Here is an 18,834-nt window from a genome sequence, read left to right as displayed (position 1 = left end):
AACAAAAATAACTTTATTACCACTATAAACAAGGCGCAGTGCAACTTTTCCATCAAGAGACAATATTTGACCCCTAGAACTGGTTTCCAGGGGCATTTTTTACATATGTGACAGATTTTTTTTTATTATTATAAAAACCATATGTGACCCTGGACCACAAAACCAGTCATAAGGGTACCTTTTTTTTTTAAATTGAGATTTATACATCTGACAGCTGAATAAATAAGCTTCCCATTTATGTATATTGCTAGGATAGGACAATATTTAGCCGAGATACAACAATTTGAACATCTGGAATCTGAGAGTGCAAAAAATATTGAGAAAATCACTTTTAAAGCTGTCCTTAGCAATGTGTATTTCTAATCTAGAAGTTAGTATATTCACAGTAGGAAATTTACAAAATATCTTAATGGAACATGATTTTAATATCCAAATGATTTTTGGCATAAAAGAAAAATCGATAATTTTTTGACCTATACAATGAGTTGTTGGCTATTGCTACAAATATACCAGTGCTACTTAAGACTTAAGACAAGGTTTTGTGGTCCAGGGTCACATATGTTGTCTTTAATGTCAGATACTTAAATTTACCCAATTACTTTAATCAATATTTAAAACTGTTGTCAAAACAATCGACTCTTTGAAAATTTTTATCTAAATTATAGATGTAAACTAGATAAAAAAGTTAATCAAGACAAACTTTAAGTTGGCTTGAGAAAGCCGGAACAGACGTTTAAAGAAGTTTTGAGAATTTTAAAGAAGTTTAAAACGTTTAAAGAAGTTTAAAACATTTAAATAAGTTTAAAAAAAGTTTTAAGAAGTTAAAAGAAGTTTAAAAGTATAAAAAAGGTGTAAGTTTAGTCACTAGAATGTTGTTAGCATGACTAGCATGAAACTTGCATGGTATTAGCATGATGCGAGCATGACTAGCATGTCACTAGCATTTTAGCATTATTACCAAGTTACTAGCATGATTTTAGCATGACTAGCATGTCACTAGCATGATTTTAGCATTATTACCAAGTTACTAGCATGATTTTAGCATGTTTTTAGCATGATTAGCATATTGTTAGCATGATTTAGATAGATAGATAGATAGATAGATAGATAGATAGATAGATAGATAGATAGATAGATAGATAGATGAGTTTAAATGAGTTTGATTGGATTAGAAATATAGTTCATAGAAGGGGAGCTTGATTGAGTCTCAAAGGATTCTGGGAGTTTAAATTTGAATTTTGACAGTTGAAGTTTGAAAGTCTTGGCTCATTTGAACATTCCGTCAATGTAAGTCAATGGGATTTTTCCCAGTTTTAATCGACATTTTTAGGAAAACCGTAAGTCCGATCAGTTAGAAAAGATATAGCACACCAGCTGAGATCAGACTGAAGATCTGGGCTGAGTTTGGAGTTTGTAGAGTTAAAGCTCTAGGAGGAGATACAGTCAGAAAATTTTGGCTAGGAAGAAAATAGAATATCAGTAAATTGGCTTTCTCAAGCCAACTTAAAAACAGGAGATCATAGGGCTGCAATATTATGACAAAAACCATTATTATAAGATAGATTATTGCTCTTTAAATTGTAATAATGACTATTAATATCGATATAGAAAACACACAAAAACGGTTTTGTTCCTTTTTGGGCACGTCACATTCTGGCTTTAAAGACAAACATGTTAGTCCATGAGGTTAGCAAGGGCTAGCACAAGCTGTGCAAAATCTGTCCTTATAATCACTGAACCTACGAAATTAATCTTTTATTTACATCGTATCTGCACTGTATTAATGACAAAGGGAAATCGCCAGTGTCCGCACTTATCGACAGCTCAGACGTTATCAGCGCTGATTAATTTAAGCGCCTCTCATTGGCCAATGCGTTTCTAAGTTCAACAGAAACGCGTTTGATTGGTTATAAGGCTTAACGATGGACAAAACGGCGCATACGTGTGGGCGAATCTAAATGTAATTCAACGAATTGTAACGTTTCATTTTTTGCCTCTTTGTCTCGAGTTTATAGGGGATTTTTGTTCATTTTGGTGTTATTTTTGCCACAAGCCCTCATTGTCATGGTAACGTTACTCTTATGAACTGGCTGCAGAGACTGTTGAACAAAGTCGTTGTTTTTGTTTTCTTTGCGCTCAGAAAGTATTTTCGCAGCTTCATAACATTACGGTTGAATCACTGACGTCACATGATGTCCTCGACTCCTCACTACCTTTCTTTGCAGTTTGAATTGCCTTGCTGTCTATGCAGGGTCAGAAAGCTCTCGGATTTCATCAGAAATATCTTAATTTATCTTCTGAAGATGAACGAAGGTCGAACGGGTTTGGACCAAATTGAAGGCGAGTAATAATGACAGTATTTTCATTTTTAGGTGAACTAACGTTAACTCTTAAATTATTTTTGAACTTTAAAATGTTTTTAAACTTTCTTCTGCTCACTGAGACTGCATTCATTTGATCAAAAACCGCCCAAATAGTATTAAAATATTATTACAGTTGAATTGAACATAACGGTTTACTATTTGAATATATTTTGTATATATTTAGAATATATTTATGTCATTACTTAAGTTATCAGTGTCACATGATTCTTCAGAAATCATTTTAATATGCTGATTTTCTGCTCAAGAAACAACTAATTAATGTTGAAAACAGTTGTGCTGCTCTTTGATGAATAGAAATGCAAAAGAACCTCATTTATTTGAAATCTAAATCTTTTTAAACATTATAAACATCTTTTTTCTAACTTTTGATCAAGATAATGCTGAATATACAGTGCCTTTCATTTTCCCCCATGTTTTGCTATGTTCTTGCCTTATGTTTAACTGTTTTAAATTACTTTTCCCCCCACATCAATCTACACTCCATGCACTATAATGACAAAGCAAAAACAGAACTGTCACAACTTCATAAATTTAAAAAAAAAAAAAAAAAAACTGAAATAAGTACATTGCATAAGTATTCATACCCTTAACTTAGTACTTAGTTGAAGTACCTTTACAGCCTCAAGTATTTTTGGGTATGATGCAAGAAGTTTTTCACATCAACATTTGGCCTTTTTTGCCATTCTTTGCCTCTCAAGCTCTGTCAGCTTGGATGGGGTCTGGCAGACATTTTCAAGTTTCTCCAGAAATGACCATAAAATCTTGTTTCTCACAGTCTGAGGGTCCTTTAGGTGCTTTTTTGCAAATTCTAAGTGTGTTTTTATGTGTCTTCACTGAGGAGAGGATTGAGTCTTACCACACCACCATAAAGCCCAGATTGGTGAAATGTTGCAATGATGTTTGTCCTTCTGTAAGTTTCCACAATCTGCATATATGATCATGGAGCTCAACTAGAGTGACCATTAGGTTCTTGGTCACCACTCTAGCCAAGGCCTTCCTCCACAAATTGCTAAGTTTGGCCAGGAAGCCAGCTCTAGGAAGAGTCCTGGTTGTTTCAAACTTATTTCATTAAGGTCAATGGAGACTGCATGCTTCTGTGAACCTTCAATGCAGCAGACTTTTTTCTGAACTCTTACCCAGATGTGTGACTTGATGCAGTCCTGTTTCTGAGCTCTACAGGCATTTTTGTAAAGATTTATTCAATTGAATTTGCCACAGGTTAATTTTACTTGAATTGTAGTAACGTCTACAAGCAATATAAGTGCTCTTGAGCTAAGAGATAAGGGTATGAATACTTATGCAATGGAATCATTATTTATAATAAATTTGCTAAGATGTTAATAAACTGTTTTTTGCCATTATGGTGTATGGAGTGTGGAAAAAAGTAATTGAAAGCAGTTTAACATAAGGCAGCACCATAAAATAAAATGTGAAAAATGAAGGAGTATGAATACTTTTGCAAGGCACTGTACTAATAAAATACAACTAACCCAAAACCATGCATTATATTACCATGGGTAATATAGAAACTAGTTACGAAGGGGTTTCTAATACAGTTTCTGACAGAGAGGGTGGAAAGTGCCATTAATGTTTAAACTTGTTCTTCAATCTGTAACTGATTTAAAAAAAAACATACAAATTTAAAACAAGCTAAGTATAAACATTGAATTACTGCCAGTTTACTGGGTATGTAATCCCATTTCCTCTACAATTTCCAAACATTACACTAAACTAATTGAAAAACAAGTCAGTTTTCAGGAGTGCTGAAGCTCTATTTTTCCCTGAGATGATTTCTAAACAAACATTTATCACACTCAAGTTACATATTGCTGCTAAAGCCGAGTGAACTGATTCAGAAACTAAAGTTACTACCAATACTTTTGAACATAAAACTGTTTCTGGGAAATGTTTTTAACAATCAGTTTTCTTTATTTGATGTGGCATCTATAGAGATTACTGTGCATAAGATTTAAGCAGTGGACAAACACCAGAACATAAAAAGCCATTTTCAGTCTTGAGAGAAGCAACAAAAAGCCAGACACCGAATATGACGTATAACAACACATTTAATTTAATGTATTCATGTTTCTCTACACCCCCTCCCACTTAACATAATAGTCAGCCGGATTCAATGCCAGCTCAGTCAGTGTTCGGCCTGTAAACACAGAGCGCTCCCCTCCCCTCGCCCATGGATCTTCATTGTGTCTGTGAGTTTGCGATGATCATTTAAGAAGTTAGTTCCTGTTTATAGGGAGTTTCTCAGACGTGCTTCCCCTCCATCCTCACAACCCTCCCGGCTGTGTTAATGTCCATATCTCCCCTCTTCATCGTCTTAGTTCCTTTCAGCTAAATCGTTTCCAAGAGCACTTCAAGTGCGCAGAATAACCATTGTAAGAAGACCTGTGCGAAATGAAAAAGACCCATGAAGTGCCGAAGACAATAAATGTTTTGGAACATAATGCATTTTTGTGACTTACCTAAAACATAAGCAGCTACAAGTTTCTTGTTAACACTTAAGTGGAGGTAGACAGGCACTGTGGATTCCTGCTCTCCCAGAGTCGGGAGCATAAGGGCCGCCATACACACCAGGCCTAAAAGGACAGTGAGGAGGCTGGGACCCCCAGACGCTGTACGGCTCTCTGTGCAAACAGAAAATGAAGAAGCAGATAGTTTAAAATGAAAGCTAACCGCCAAACAGTAAAAAATAATACAGCTCTCTGACTCCACCCAGTGGGTAAAATAGGGCACAGCAACATCTAGAGTTCAGTAAGGCCTAAAACTAGCATGGAAAAGCTACTAACCAATCAGTGTTTTGCACTGTATGCAAAGACAACATTGTAAAGGCAATTTTACATTTAATATGATAAATATAAATATGATTTCCAGGTAATATAATACTCCATTGCTCTATTTTCATTTTGTGAAAAAAAAGAAACCTTTCTTTAAAAAAAAGAAAATGAAATAAACTGAAACTTGTATTATTTTTTTTAAAGAAAAAAAATAAAAAAACTTACCATGTAATAAAAAAGTATTACTTTAAGCAAATATAAAAACATAGTATTCATACCCCTGCTAAATTTCAATTTGTAAAGAAAAGAAATAAAATGAAACTATTTTTGAAAAAAAAAAAAAAAAAAAAAAAAAAAATATATATATATATATATATATATTAGTGGTGGGCCGTTATCGGCGTTAACGTGCTGCGTTAACGTGAAACTCTTATCGTGCGATAAAAAAAATATCGCCGTTAATCTATTCTCAAATTTGGGTTGGGAGCTGGGTCTAAACTACGCAAGCTATGATGACTTTCACCTTGATAGTTTAACGCGGATGTATACCGAAGACTATAGAATATGGTCGCGCGTTTAAGTCTCCTCCGCCAAAACACAGACGGGGTCGCGTCGTCCTCCATTCATAAAAACCGAATCTACTATAGCGAAATGCCACTTAAATTCGTCGTTTTTTGGATTCATAAATCAAATGTTGGTCTGTCACTTAATTCAAATCGCGATATGGACTAGTGTATGTGAAAACTGAAATGCAAAAAGACCGTTTTAATATGAATCCGATATGTTCCGTTTGCCTAGCTGTATGTATGCATTGTGGAGACGAGCTTTTACTACACGCATACTGAAACACACGTGACGCTCCCGGTAATTTTTGGCATTTTCATCTCACATGAACAGATAAACTCAATCTCCCAAACTGCTGTGAGTGTCACTTTTACCGTTTCATTTGAGAAAACTAGCATCATATCATACTGTATACACAGAAACGCCTCGGGTTTCGTATGAAACCCTAGTTCCTCTAGGGAACGAGACGCTGCGTCACTCCGCTTTGGGAACGCCTCCAGCGTGCCCACGCTCTGAATCACGTGTGAAATCAGTCCAATAGAGAGTTACGTATGACGTCACGGACGGGGTGACGTCAGGAGCCAGGAAGCTATAAAGCACATGCGGTGAATGCAGCCGGCAGCTTCTGCCACCAGGAGCGCTGCAGGGATGCCAGAATTGTGGTAAGCGACGCAGCGTCTCGTTCCCTAGAGGAACTAGGGTTTCATACGAAACCCGAGGCGTTCCCCTTCGGGAACGTCGAGCTGCGTCACTCCGCTTTGGGAACGATATGCCCACGCCGCCAGAATTCCAAGCCCTGCTCTGTGTGGAGCGGGTGGAGAGAGAAGGGCGAAAGTAGCCCATGAAAGAAGGGCGAAAGTAGCCCTGAGTAATGTGCGGCCCTAGCCGTCTTAGAAGAAGGGCGAAAGTAGCCCGAATGGAGCGAAGGCCTCAGCCTCTCCCGTCAAAAAAAGGGGCGAAAGTAGCCCTGAGTATAGTTGCTCTCAAGCATAAAGCGGCCTCAGCCGTGAATGGATATCAGCAGGGCGGAAGTAGCCCGAGTGATGCGAGGGCCTCAGCCTCACTCGCAAGCGGGCGAAAGTAGCCCGTGGAAAAGGGCGAAAGTAGCCCAGAGTAAGGGGCGAAAGTAGCCCAGAGTATAAATGCTGCCAAGCATGACACTGCGGCCTCAGCCGTGCTGGAAATAGGGCGGAAGTAGCCCGAGGTAGAGGGCGACAGTAGCCCGTGTTAAAAGGGGGTGACAGTAGCCCCTGGTAGAAGAGGGGGCCTTAGCCCACCTGAATATATGGGCGGAAGTAGCCCAGAGCAGATAGTGTCAGCTTGTCTGAAGGGCCAAAGTGGCCCGAGTGAAACGAGGGTCTCACTTGCCAACGGACGAAAGTAGCCCGTGGCGAAAAGGGCGAAAGTAGCCCGGGGTAGAGGGCGAAAGTAGCCCGTATTTAAAAGGCGAAAGTAGCCTAAGATGATATCTCCAGCCCCCGTTGGGAAGGGCGAAAGTAGCCCAGAGTAGTTGTTGCTATCAAGCATGAGGAGTCTGCTGGAGTAAAACACAATTAGACAGCTCTGCTCGTAGAGGGAGCGTCAGAGAGGAGGGCCATAGAGCCCGGAGTATAGGGGAGATCCAGTTCGTAGAACCTGGCAAATGTAAGCGGCGTGGACCATCCCGCAGCGTTACAGATATCTTGCAGGGGGACCCCTGACATGAATGCTTTGGACGCCGCAACTTTGCGGGTCGAGTGCGCCTTGGCTTCCAAAGGAGAGGGAAGACCAGAGGACTTGTAAGCAGTTGAGATGGCATCCGTAATCCACCGACTTAGAGTCAGCTTAGAAGCTGGAAGACCTCTATTGCGAGGACCAAAACACACAAATAATTGGTCCGTCTTCCTCCACAGGGCAGCTCTGTGGACATATGTGTCCAGTGCTCGCACTGGACACATACAGTTAAGCTTCTGCTGTTCCGGCTCCGTGTATGGGGGAGGACAGAAGGCCTGAAGCACTACGGGCCGTGGCACTGCTGACGGCACCTTGGGTAAGTAGCCCGGCTTAGGGTGCAGAAACGCTTTGACCATTCCAGGGGCAAAGTCGATAAAGGAGGGGGCCACTGAAAGGGCCTGTAGATCACCCACTCTCTTGAGAGAGGAGATCGCCAGCAGAAAGGCAGTCTTAAAGGACAACAACCTGTCCGAAATTGCTTCCATAGGCTCAAACGGAGGGTTGCAAAGAGCCTCAAGTACCACGGCCAGGTCCCACGTAGGGACACGTGAGCGCAACGGGGGCCTCAGCCTCAGTGCACCACGGAGAAATCGTGACACCAGGGGAAGTCTTCCAAGGGAAGTAGTACCGAAGGGAGCGTGGAAGGCATCTATGGCCGCCACGTAGCCCTTCAAAGTAGAATGAGCATTGCCAGCCGAGAGGCGGGCTTGCAAGAAGTCCAGCACTGAAGCCAACGGGCAGTGAACTGGTTCGATTTGGTGCTGCCTGCACCAGGCGACAAACATATTCCACTTCCTGGTGTACGTCTTTCTCGTAGAGGGAGCTCTGGATTGAAGGATGGTCTCAACGACCTCAGTCGAGAGACCGGAATCTAGGAGTCGTGCCCCCTCAGGGGCCACGCCCACAGTTTCCACAACTCTGGGCGAGGGTGCAGAATTGCCCCTCCTGCCTGTGAGAGGAGATCTCTCCTGACTGGGATTTCCCATGGCGGGCCGTCTAGGAGAGACCTCAGGTCTGAGAACCAGGCTCGACCCGGCCAGAACGGGGCCACCAGCAGGAGGCGAATCCCGTCCTGGCGCACTCTTTCCAGAACTCCCGGGAGCAGAGCGATCGGGGGAAATGCGTACAGGCGAAGCCTCGGCCACGCCTGTACCATAGCATCCAGACCCAGGGGAGCTGGATGACACAGAGAGAACCAAAGGGGACAATGTGTTGTCTCCTGGCTCGCAAAAAGATCCACTTGGGCTTTCCCAAACTTCTTCCAGAGGACTTCCACCACGTCTGGGTGGAGTCTCCATTCCCCGGGCCTCAGCCCCTGTCTCGACAGGACGTCTGCTCCCACATTGAGATGTCCAGGGATATAAACTGCTCTGAGTGAGAGGAGCTTCCCTTGGGACCACAGGAGGATCTGGCGCGCCAGCTTGTTCAAGGGGCGCGAACGCAGACCTCCCTGATGATTGATGTAGGCGACCACTGATGTGTTGTCGGTGCGAACTAACACGTGGTGCCCTGTGAGGTCTGGTAGGAAGTGTTTTAGAGCTAAAAACACAGCACGCATTTCCAGGCAATTGATGTGCCAATTGAGATGGTGCTCGCTCCACAGACCTTGGGCTGAGTGGCCACTCATGACCGCTCCCCACCCGGTGAGCGAAGCATCTGTCGTTAGTGTTACACGACGACAAGGAGTTCCCAGCACCGGGCCTTGGGACAGAAACCAAACTTTCTTCCAAATGTTCAGGGCACGAAGGCAGCGCCGCGTGACCTTGATCAAACGGAATGGGTTGCCCCTCGGGGAGAACCCTTTGGTTCTGAGCCACCACTGTAATGGTCTCATATGCAGCAGGCCAAAAGGGATCACGTTGGACGCAGCTGCCATGAGACCGAGCAGTACTTGAAACTGCTTTACAGTGAGTGATCGGCCTTCTTTGACTCTCATGACTGCATGGAGGATTGACTTTACCCGAGCGGGAGACATTTGTGCCCGCATCGTGGTTGAATCCCAGACTACACCGAGATAAGTGGTTCTCTGAACTGGAGAAAGAACACTTTTCTTGGCGTTCAGTCTTAACCCCAGAGACTTCATATGGGCGAGAACGACATCTCGATGTCGAACCGCCAGTTCTCTCGACTTCGCTAGTATGAGCCAGTCGTCTATGTAGTTTAATATGCGGATGCCCTGGAGTCGCAGAGGAGCCAGCGCAGCATCTACACACTTGGTGAAAGTCCGGGGTGAGAGTGCTAGACCGAAAGGAAGAACTCTGTATTGGTAAGCTTTGCCCCCAAAAGCGAACCTGAGGAACTTCCTGTGTTGTGGAAGGATGGAGATATGGAAATAAGCGTCCTTGAGGTCTATCGTGACAAACCAGTCCTCGGACCTGATTTGAGAGATGACTTGCTTTATAGTAAGCATCTTGAATTTGAGTCTCAGCACTGCGTGATTGAGCAGCCTGAGATCTAGAATAGGACGTAACCCTCCATCCTTCTTTGGAACTATGAAGTAGCGGCTGTAAAAGCCGCTCTCTGTAAGATGAGGAGGGACCACCTCGATGGCCTCCTTCCTCAGAAGGGTTTCTACTTCTTGTTCCAACACCAGAGCCTGCTGAGGGGCCACGACCGTAGTGGTGATCCCCTGAAAGGGCGGCGGCCGAGCGCCGAACTGAATTTTGTAACCTCTTTTTACTGTTTGCAGGACCCATTGAGACACGTTTGGCAGAAGTTGCCACGCTGCCAAATGCTTTACTAAGGGAATCAGCCTCTCGAGGCTGACCTCTGGTGGTACTAGAGCTTGCGAGTCCCCCTGTCCCGCTACGCGAACGGGCGGATGCAGGGGGGACAAACCGCGGGAGACCGCTGCGCCCTGAAGCACCTGAGGTGGCAGGGTTAGCAAACGGATCTCCAGAGGGCACTGGGGAGATGTTACTAGCCCAGGGGGGCCTGCCCTCTGAAGCCCAGAGCCACTGGCGTCAGGGCTTCTTTGCCGAGGACCTCTTCGCCTGAAGGACGGCCCTCAGGTCGTCCTTAGGCTTAGAAGCCCCCGACTTAGAGCGCCTACGGGACCCCTGATGTCGAGGAGGAGTCCGCGTAGCAACGCTCCGCTTTTGTTCCTCTCGGTACGAGGAGCGGGCACTCGGGCGGGGCTGCTCCCGTCCAGCAGCCCCAGAGCTCGAGCGGCGAGGAAGAAACCTCTGGAATGCCGCCGCTTGTTGACGAGCCTGCTGAAACCTGTCGACGACGGAGGGAACCGCGTCGCCGAACAGGCCAGACTGCACAAGCGGGGCATCAAGCAGGACGGCCCTGTCGTGGTCTCTCATATCCGACAGGGTCAACCAGAGGTGTCTCTCTGCGACCACCATGGCTGCCATAGACCGCCCAATGGCACGGGCGGTCTCCTTGGTGGCTCGCAGAGCAAGGTCGGCGGTACGACGCAGCTCGCTGACATCGACCGCCGCCCCGTCCTCGCCCTCATCAAACTCTTTCAACAGGTCAGCCTGGTATGCCTGCAGCACTGCCATGGTGTGAAGGCAGGCTGTGGCCTGACCTGCTGCCGAGTAGCCCTTCCCCAGCAAGGAAGATGTTGTTCTTAAAGGCTTGCTGGGGAGTGCCGAGGTCTTTAGGGACGATGCTGAACTCGGGGACAGATAGCTAGAAAGCGTCTGTTCGATTTGAGGCATCGTCCCGTAACCGTGCTCACGAGCCCCCACCACGTTGGAATATGTGAAGGCAGACTGAGCGTGAACACGGGCCGAAAATGGCTTTCCCCACGACTTCGACACCTCAGTGTGGAGGTCGGGGAAAAATGGCAGACCTCGGCGTGGAGGTGGGGCTTTTGGGCGCAGAAACCGCTCATTTAACTTTGTCGGTTTCTGCTCACCAGTCACCACGTCTGGCCAGCTGATGTTGAGCTTGGCAACAGCACGGGTGATCACCTCCATTAACTCCTCGTACTCGAGTGGCTGGGCGGGCGTGGTTCCAGCCTGCTCGCCTACATCCATATCTCCCTCCTCAGAGGAAGATAGACGCAGCGGCGAGTGCTCCTCCTGGCGAGAAGAAACCGACGAGCGGGCTTCTACGCCAGAGAGAGGCATGGATCTGGCAGAGGAGGATGGAGAAAGGGGCTCGCCCGTCTCCAAACTCGATACCAGATCCAGTTGCGATCCCCACGAATGCAGGCGCCGCTCAGCCTCAGCCGAAGCGGGACCTGATCCGCGAGGAACGCTGGTGAGGGCTCCTTCCTCAAAAAGAGCCCTCCGGGAGCGAAGCGTGCGGAGGGGAAGCCGCAAACAATGCACACAGTCAGCCTCCTCAAAGGCTGACTGGGCATGCCTCACTCCCAAGCAAGCAACACACATAGCGTGTGTATCCTCGGCCGTGATGTAACGTTGGCACGGAGGAATACACTTCTTAAAACGCTTGCTATCGCCCATCTCTATCTATGTTAACACTCAAATAAAAGTGAAGCAAACTGGCCTCAAAAACAGTGTTAACAGACAAACAATTCACACAGAGCGCGACTGAAAGACAGAAGCTGCCGGCTGCATTCACCGCATGTGCTTTATAGCTTCCTGGCTCCTGACGTCACCCCGTCCGTGACGTCATACGTAACTCTCTATTGGACTGATTTCACACGTGATTCAGAGCGTGGGCACGCTGGAGGCGTTCCCAAAGCGGAGTGACGCAGCTCGACGTTCCCGAAGGGGAACTTCATGGCAACCTGTCAAAATAAAAGTACGGTGTAACATGTAATGGGCTGGGTAGGTGTTGACGTTAAAAAAAACGCAATCTAATAGGTAGAAAAAATAATTTCATTGTTAGTTAGTAAACACAAGTACATCTAATTGAACATAATTTATTTTCATCAACAAATTATCATAGAACAGCTTTATGAGCTTTATGGTCCATTCTCAAAGACTTACTTTTAGTCATTATTTGGGTAGCACACATATTCTGAATGCCTTCAGCAGAATTCAAATTAGCCATTTTAATCTAGATTAATCTAGATTAATTCCAAGATTTAATCTAGATTAATCTAGATTAAAAAAATTAATCTATGCCCACCCCTAATATATATATATATATATATATATATATATATATATATATATATATATATATATTTGTGTATTTTTTTTAGAATATATGTATAAATAAAATTAAGTAACATGTAATATGAATAAATACATAAAATAGATGATAATAATATATATACATATTTTTATAATAATATATATACAAAAACAAAGTTTTTGAATGGTAAGATTTTTTATTTATTTATTTATTTATTTATTATTTTATTAATACTTTTTTTTTTTATAAAGGATGCTTTAAATTGATTAAAAGTGATGATAAAGACATTTATAATGTTACAAAAGATTTCTATTGTAGATAAATGCTGTTCTTCTGAACTTTCTATTGATCAAAGAAACTGTAAAAAATTCAATATAATAATTTTTTTTTTTTTTTTTTTGAGCAGCAAATCAGAATATTACAAAGATTTCTTAAGCATCATGTGACTGGAGTAATGATGCTAACAATTCAGCTTTGAAATTACAGGAATAAATTACATTCGAAAATATATTCAAATAGAAAACTAGAGTTATTTTAAATTGTAAAAATATTTGAAATTTTACTGTTTTCGCTGTACTTTGGATCAAATAAATGCAGGCTTAGTGTGCAGAAGAATTTCTTTAAAAAACATTAGAAATCTTAAAAAACTTTTGACTGATATTGTACAAACATCAATAAATCAATCCCAGTAGAAACACAAATTCATGTCGAGCATAAAATGCACCTGTCTGGAATGCAGTCTGCTCAAAGAAGACTCTGTCAGCAAGCTGCTCCTTCATCCTGCGCTCCTCTTCCTGGGGCCGGACCTGGGGCTGCTCCTGAGCGGCGGAGGGCAGCAGAGTGGCCATCACTTCCTTCCTGCCCAAAGCCTTCCTCTGACTCTGCTCAGACACCTGCAGCCGGAACTTATCAATCACCCCGTAATGACAGGCCCGCACATCCCTATGGCGGATCACGCTGTTTGGAAAAAAAATCACATGATATGGAAGATTGTGAAAGGCTCAAACAAATTCAATTCTGTTTTAAATAGTTAAAGTGCAACATTAGTGCAAACTTACATATCCACGCAACACTGCGGTTTAACAGCACCAGTGGCATCCACCACCGCATACTTGTTTGGCGCTGTGCACAAAACTGATAAAACAACAAACAGTAAGAAAGGAAAGACCACTAAAATACACTATGTGTAATAAAATTAAATACATGACTCACCTTTGAATTTAAGTGCAAACTCATAAGGGTTGTAGAGGGTGAGCACCTGCTTATGTGAAGCCTGCTCATCTGCGTAGAACACCAGCTCGGTGGGGAACACAAACACTGGAAGGCTTCCCTCCACTAGGTCAGGCTGCCGACTCTGCTGCTGCATTTGCTCCAGCTGAGCTCACGTCCTCCTCCCTTTATCGTATTCCCACTCCGTCTCTGAACTGAAACAGTGCAGAGATCCAGTTCTAAATGCAGACAGCTCAGCTCTTTGGCAGCATGACGTTCACCTCTGAAATGACAGAAACAGGGCTGTTTAGATATACACTACCAGTCAAAGGTTTTTTTAGTGTCAAAAGATTTTTAAAGAAGTCTCTTCTGCTCACCAAGCCTGCATTTATTTGGTCCAAAGTACAGCAAAAACAGTAAAATTGTAAAATATTTTTACTATTTAAAATAACTGTTTTTTATTTGAATATATTTTAAAATGTCATTTATTCCAGTGATTTCAAAGCTGATTTTTAGCATCATTACTCTAATCTCATGATCCTTCAGAAATCATTCTAATATTCTGATTTGCTGCTCAAAAAAACATTTATTATTATGTTCAAAACAGTTAAGTAGACTTTTTTTCAGGTTTCTCTGATGAATAGAAAGTCCAGAAGAACCGCATTTATCTACAATAGAAATCTTTTGTAACATTATAAATGTCTTTATCATCACTTTTGATCATTGTAAAGCATCCTTGCTGACTATAAAGCTTTTGAATAGTATAGTGTATAATGTTACAAAAGGTTTAATTTCAGATAAATGCTCATCTTTGGATCTTTCTATTCATCAAAGAATCCTGAAAAAAAATTACTCAACTATTTTAAATATTGATTATAATAATAATAATAATAAATGTTTCTTAAACAGCAAATCAACATATTAGAATGATTTCTGAAAAATCATGACACTGAAGACTGCGTTAATGATGCTGAAAATTTAGCTTTGATCACAGGAATAAATTACAGTTTAAAATATATTCAAATAGAAAACTGTTATTTTAAATAGTACACATATTTAAAAATTGTACTGTTTTTGCTGTACTTTGAATCAAATAAATGCAGGCTTGGTGAGCAGAAGAGACTTCTTAAAAAAACATTTAAAAACGTACTGTTCAAAAATTTTGACTGGTAGTGTACATAAATAATAATAAAAACAGACTATCAGAAATACACAAAAACCCACATTTAGTGTTAATTGAATGGCTAAAGTCACTATTTGTAAATATGTGTAAATAACTGTAACACTACCTTTCAAAGGTTTGGGGTCAGTAAGATTTTATTTAAAGCAATGCATGTATTCCTGTCACTTCTGATTAATTTACAGACTTTCATAATGTTACAAAATTATTTCTTTTTTAAATTAAATGCAGGTCTTTGGAACTTTTTATTCATCATCATTCACAAAATGTCCACAAAAATACAGGAATATACAAGTTTTTAATATTCTATGTTTTTAGTAATAAGAAATATTTATTGAGCAGCAAATTAGCATATCAGAATGATTTCTGAAAGATCATGTGACACTGAAGACTAATGTAATGATGATAAAAATTCAGCATTGCATCACAGGAATAAATTACATTTTACAACATATTCAAAAAGAAAGAAGTTCTTTTAAATTGTAATAATATTCCACAATATTACTGATTTTATTGTATACTTTAATCAAATAAATGCAGCCATGGTGAACATAAGACATAAGATAACAAAAAGGAGGAGAAAACATTCCCATATCAGTTATGACGTCAAAGGCTGCATTTTCTATCAAACTGTAAATGTATTTTGGCATAGATTAATCTGTCAAATTGGTATAAGCAGACAAACTAGACAGATACCAACAAGAACAGACTTTTTGACATGAACTCAAGCCCCAATTTATTTATTTTTTTTAATCAGCTGTTGTTTAAATGACTTTATAAGTATTTACAAACCAAAATGATCAATTATCATATTCAGTGTGTCATGTTAATAATTTATCATGTTTTAAGGCTTATGCCGATCGTGTCAATATTTGATCTGAAAGACATTTTTTTAGATTAAACAACTTCAGTACAACGCTAGGCAAATTGACATAAAATCCTAAAACAAAACCAGCTGCAGACTAACGTAACATGAGGTTTAAATAAATTACATCTGACAGCGTGAGTTTAAGTAACAACAGTTTCTCTCAGATTTATTTGTGGCATGAAAATAATAAAAGTATGCTTCAAAACAGCTAAGTAAACACATGCTCTCACAAAAAGGATAAACATTTTTACATAACCATTTAGAAACCAAAATAATAGATTTCCTAATCAATGCGTCTTGTTGATTAATTGATGGTTCATCATACTGTTATATAACACATTGTCATGCCTATGAAGTTAATGGTAATATAAGTAAATCTCATGTTTGATCTAGAGAACGTTTTGTACAACTTGTTCAGTGCTGGGCAACTTGACAAAATCTGTCATAAAACAAAAGCAGATGAGAGCTACTGCAACATGATGTTTGAATAAATAACAAATCACATGAATAAATCAGTAACAACAGTTTCTCCCAGACTTCTGGTATGAGTATAATCAAAAAATGCTTTGGAAAAGTGAATCAAACACAAGCATGAACTGAAAAGCTGTTGTTTGTATAAAAAAAATTAAGAATTTAGCTGTAGATATGCAGATGATTAAAACGAAATACACGTGTCAATATAATTAATAATGATGTCAAAAATGACTAATAGATGATGGATAAGATCTCTGTACAAAAACAAGCTCCTGCCTCCACGTGGCTAGTCATGTGACCGTGTTTACTGAATTCGTCTGAAAGGATTTCGCAATACGAGCAAAAGCAATAAATAAATAACGTCAAACTTAAGCGTCTAACATCATACTAGTGGGGTCAATGACACAGCATGACATCTGGCAGATATAAGGATGTCTGCTCTCAAATATCAGTCTAGAGATGAATTTAACTGGGTTTTACAGATGTGAGATAAATACACCTAACATGAACCTAAGAAAAATAGTCGTACTAAATACTGAATCCCCAGTAAGTGTCCTCTGTATAATACTCAAATCCTCGTCGAATGATTGATGTCTAGCCAGGGCAGATCGAATAACATCCTGACGGACCTTTTGTCCTCTTCAAGACTATTGTGTTTTCCTGACTATTAGCAGAGATCTTTGTATGTAACATGACATTCATATTTTAACAAACATATACATTAAAGCGTCAATTTGCGACCGCAAATCGTGTGATGTCAAGTATTCCTTATCATAAACAACATATTTGCGTGTCTAATGTTAAACTAAATTCAAGAACGATATCAGTATCTGCCTGAAATATGATTAGCAACTGCTGTCATTTCAGTTACTAAGCACTAAACAAGACGATCCGTTAAATATTGTTACTGGTTAAAATAACTCAGTAGACATTAAAGTCAGTATTGTTCACAAGATGTACTGGATGTTGACGTATTGCTGATATGGTTAACCTATAATCATGCTAGCATAACAATACGACAAAAGTGAGATAACACAGCGTTTAATATTACGTTACTCAAGTCGTTATTTAAAGAAAAATGTATATCGAAAACAAATATGAAATATGTATATTTACCTTACTCCCGTTTACCGTTTAACGATATTTATTTCAAATCCCACCCCGTTTCCTTTTTCTTTGTCAACAATACGCTGCAAAGCGCGCGTTGAATGCTGGGATACTGGAGAGCTTCAGGAACTCCGCCAAAGTCCTCTATGACGTCATTGCGTTTCGCAAATGTACTTTTTGTTATTTATGGTAGTTTTCTCTGTAAATGGTTTCTTAGAAATAAATGATGTTCGTCAAGTCTAAAACTTGACTTCAGTTTGGGTGACTGTTCTACCCGTTATGACAAGTCTTAAAGGGGCAGTTCACCCTAAAATAAAAACTTTAGCATTACTCACTTATGTTGTTTTCTAAACCTGTGTGACTTTATTTCAGAACTGGAAGAGTGAAAGAGACGCTAAGCAGGATGTAACGAGGCTGAATGACTCAGCCACCATTCACTTTCATTGCATGTTTTTGCAGTTTAAATATCATGTCTTCTTTTGTGTGACAGAATTTGTTACCCTGGACCAGAAAATCAGTCATAAGGGTCTTTTTTTAAATTGAGATTTATAAATCACCTGAAAGCTGAATAACTAAGCTTTCCATTGTTTGTATGGTTTGTTAGGACATTTGGTCGAGATACAAAGATTTGAAAATCTGGAATCTGAGGGTGCAAAAAAATCTAAATATTGAGAAAATCGCCTTTAAAGTTGTCAAAATGAACTTCTTAGCAATGCATATTACTAATCAAAAATTAAGTTTTGATATATTTAGAGTAGGAAATTTACAAAATATTATATTATAAAACCATGAAACCTGGCATACAAGAAAAATTTATCATTTTGACCCATACAATGTATTTTTATCAATTGCTACAAATATACCTATGCTACTTAAAGTACTCATGAAATTAAAATTAAAGTTTTTTGGCTTTTAGTACAAACATGTTAGCCTTAAGATTATCTATAAGATAGTGTACTCAAAACCAATGACAAAATTCGCATTTACTGTACAAGATATAAGCATTCAAAACTTACAGTCTCTAACTTCTGCCAATATGGATCAGCAATTTTGATGACATCAGCCTGCACTTCAGCTTCTCATCAAACTTTCTGTCCAATCAAATGCTCTCTAGAATCCAAAGAGTCCCGCCCCCTAGACTGTAAATAGACGCTGAAGACGTGACGTGACTTGAATGCACATAGTGCACTATATAGGGGATAGGGAACGACTCAGACAGTGTAAATATGCTTTCAAATGTGGGTGTAAAGTCTGGTTTCACGTTGTCACGCAAACCACCGCAGCACACGCAGTCTGCTTCGGTCCAGAGACACGAAAGCATGGAGCGAATCATACGTGGGAGTCGGCACAGATCACAAAAACGCATTATATTCATTTGAATTTTACACAGAATTATATATTTTATAGCCATATGGATGAGATTGTGGCTCTCAAACTTGGTGAAATGCGGCTTTACCGAGCTTAACGGCTCTGGCCCAAACT

The 18,834-nt window shown here is 40.8% G+C and overlaps 1 protein-coding gene across 1 annotated transcript; it reads right to left on the bottom strand.

Moving 5' to 3' along the window:
- Positions 1 to 4,290: 4,290 nt before the first annotated feature.
- Positions 4,291 to 17,504, bottom strand: mospd1 (motile sperm domain containing 1). Its single transcript, XM_073821132.1, has 6 exons — positions 17,362 to 17,504; positions 13,727 to 14,006; positions 13,573 to 13,648; positions 13,239 to 13,471; positions 4,862 to 5,023; positions 4,291 to 4,784 (listed from the first exon to the last, which is right to left on the bottom strand). The coding sequence occupies exons 2-6, from the start codon at positions 13,878 to 13,880 to the stop codon at positions 4,753 to 4,755; spliced, it is 657 nt and encodes a 218-aa protein (XP_073677233.1). The 5' UTR covers positions 13,881 to 14,006; positions 17,362 to 17,504; the 3' UTR covers positions 4,291 to 4,752.
- Between the last annotated feature and the right edge of the window lie 1,330 nt (positions 17,505 to 18,834).

The sequence above is a fragment of the Garra rufa genome, chromosome 16, assembly GCF_049309525.1.
Source record: "Garra rufa chromosome 16, GarRuf1.0, whole genome shotgun sequence".
In the NCBI taxonomy this organism is placed as follows: Eukaryota; Metazoa; Chordata; class Actinopteri; order Cypriniformes; family Cyprinidae; genus Garra; species Garra rufa.
This window is presented reverse-complemented; position numbering and strand designations above follow the sequence as displayed.

What these genes read in the sequence shown, in the direction of transcription:
- mospd1 (XM_073821132.1), bottom strand. Translation starts at nt 13,880, where the DNA reads ATGCAGCAGCAGAGTCGGCAGCCTGACCTAGTGGAGGGAAGCCTTCCA. An exon ending in GTTTGCACTTAAATTCAAAG is followed by an intron (nt 13,649 to 13,726) that starts GTGAGTCATGTA and finishes TTGTTTTATCAG; the next exon opens with TTTTGTGCACAGCGCCAAAC. An exon ending in TGTAGCTGCTTATGTTTTAG is followed by an intron (nt 4,785 to 4,861) that starts GTAAGTCACAAA and finishes CATTTCGCACAG; the next exon opens with GTCTTCTTACAATGGTTATT.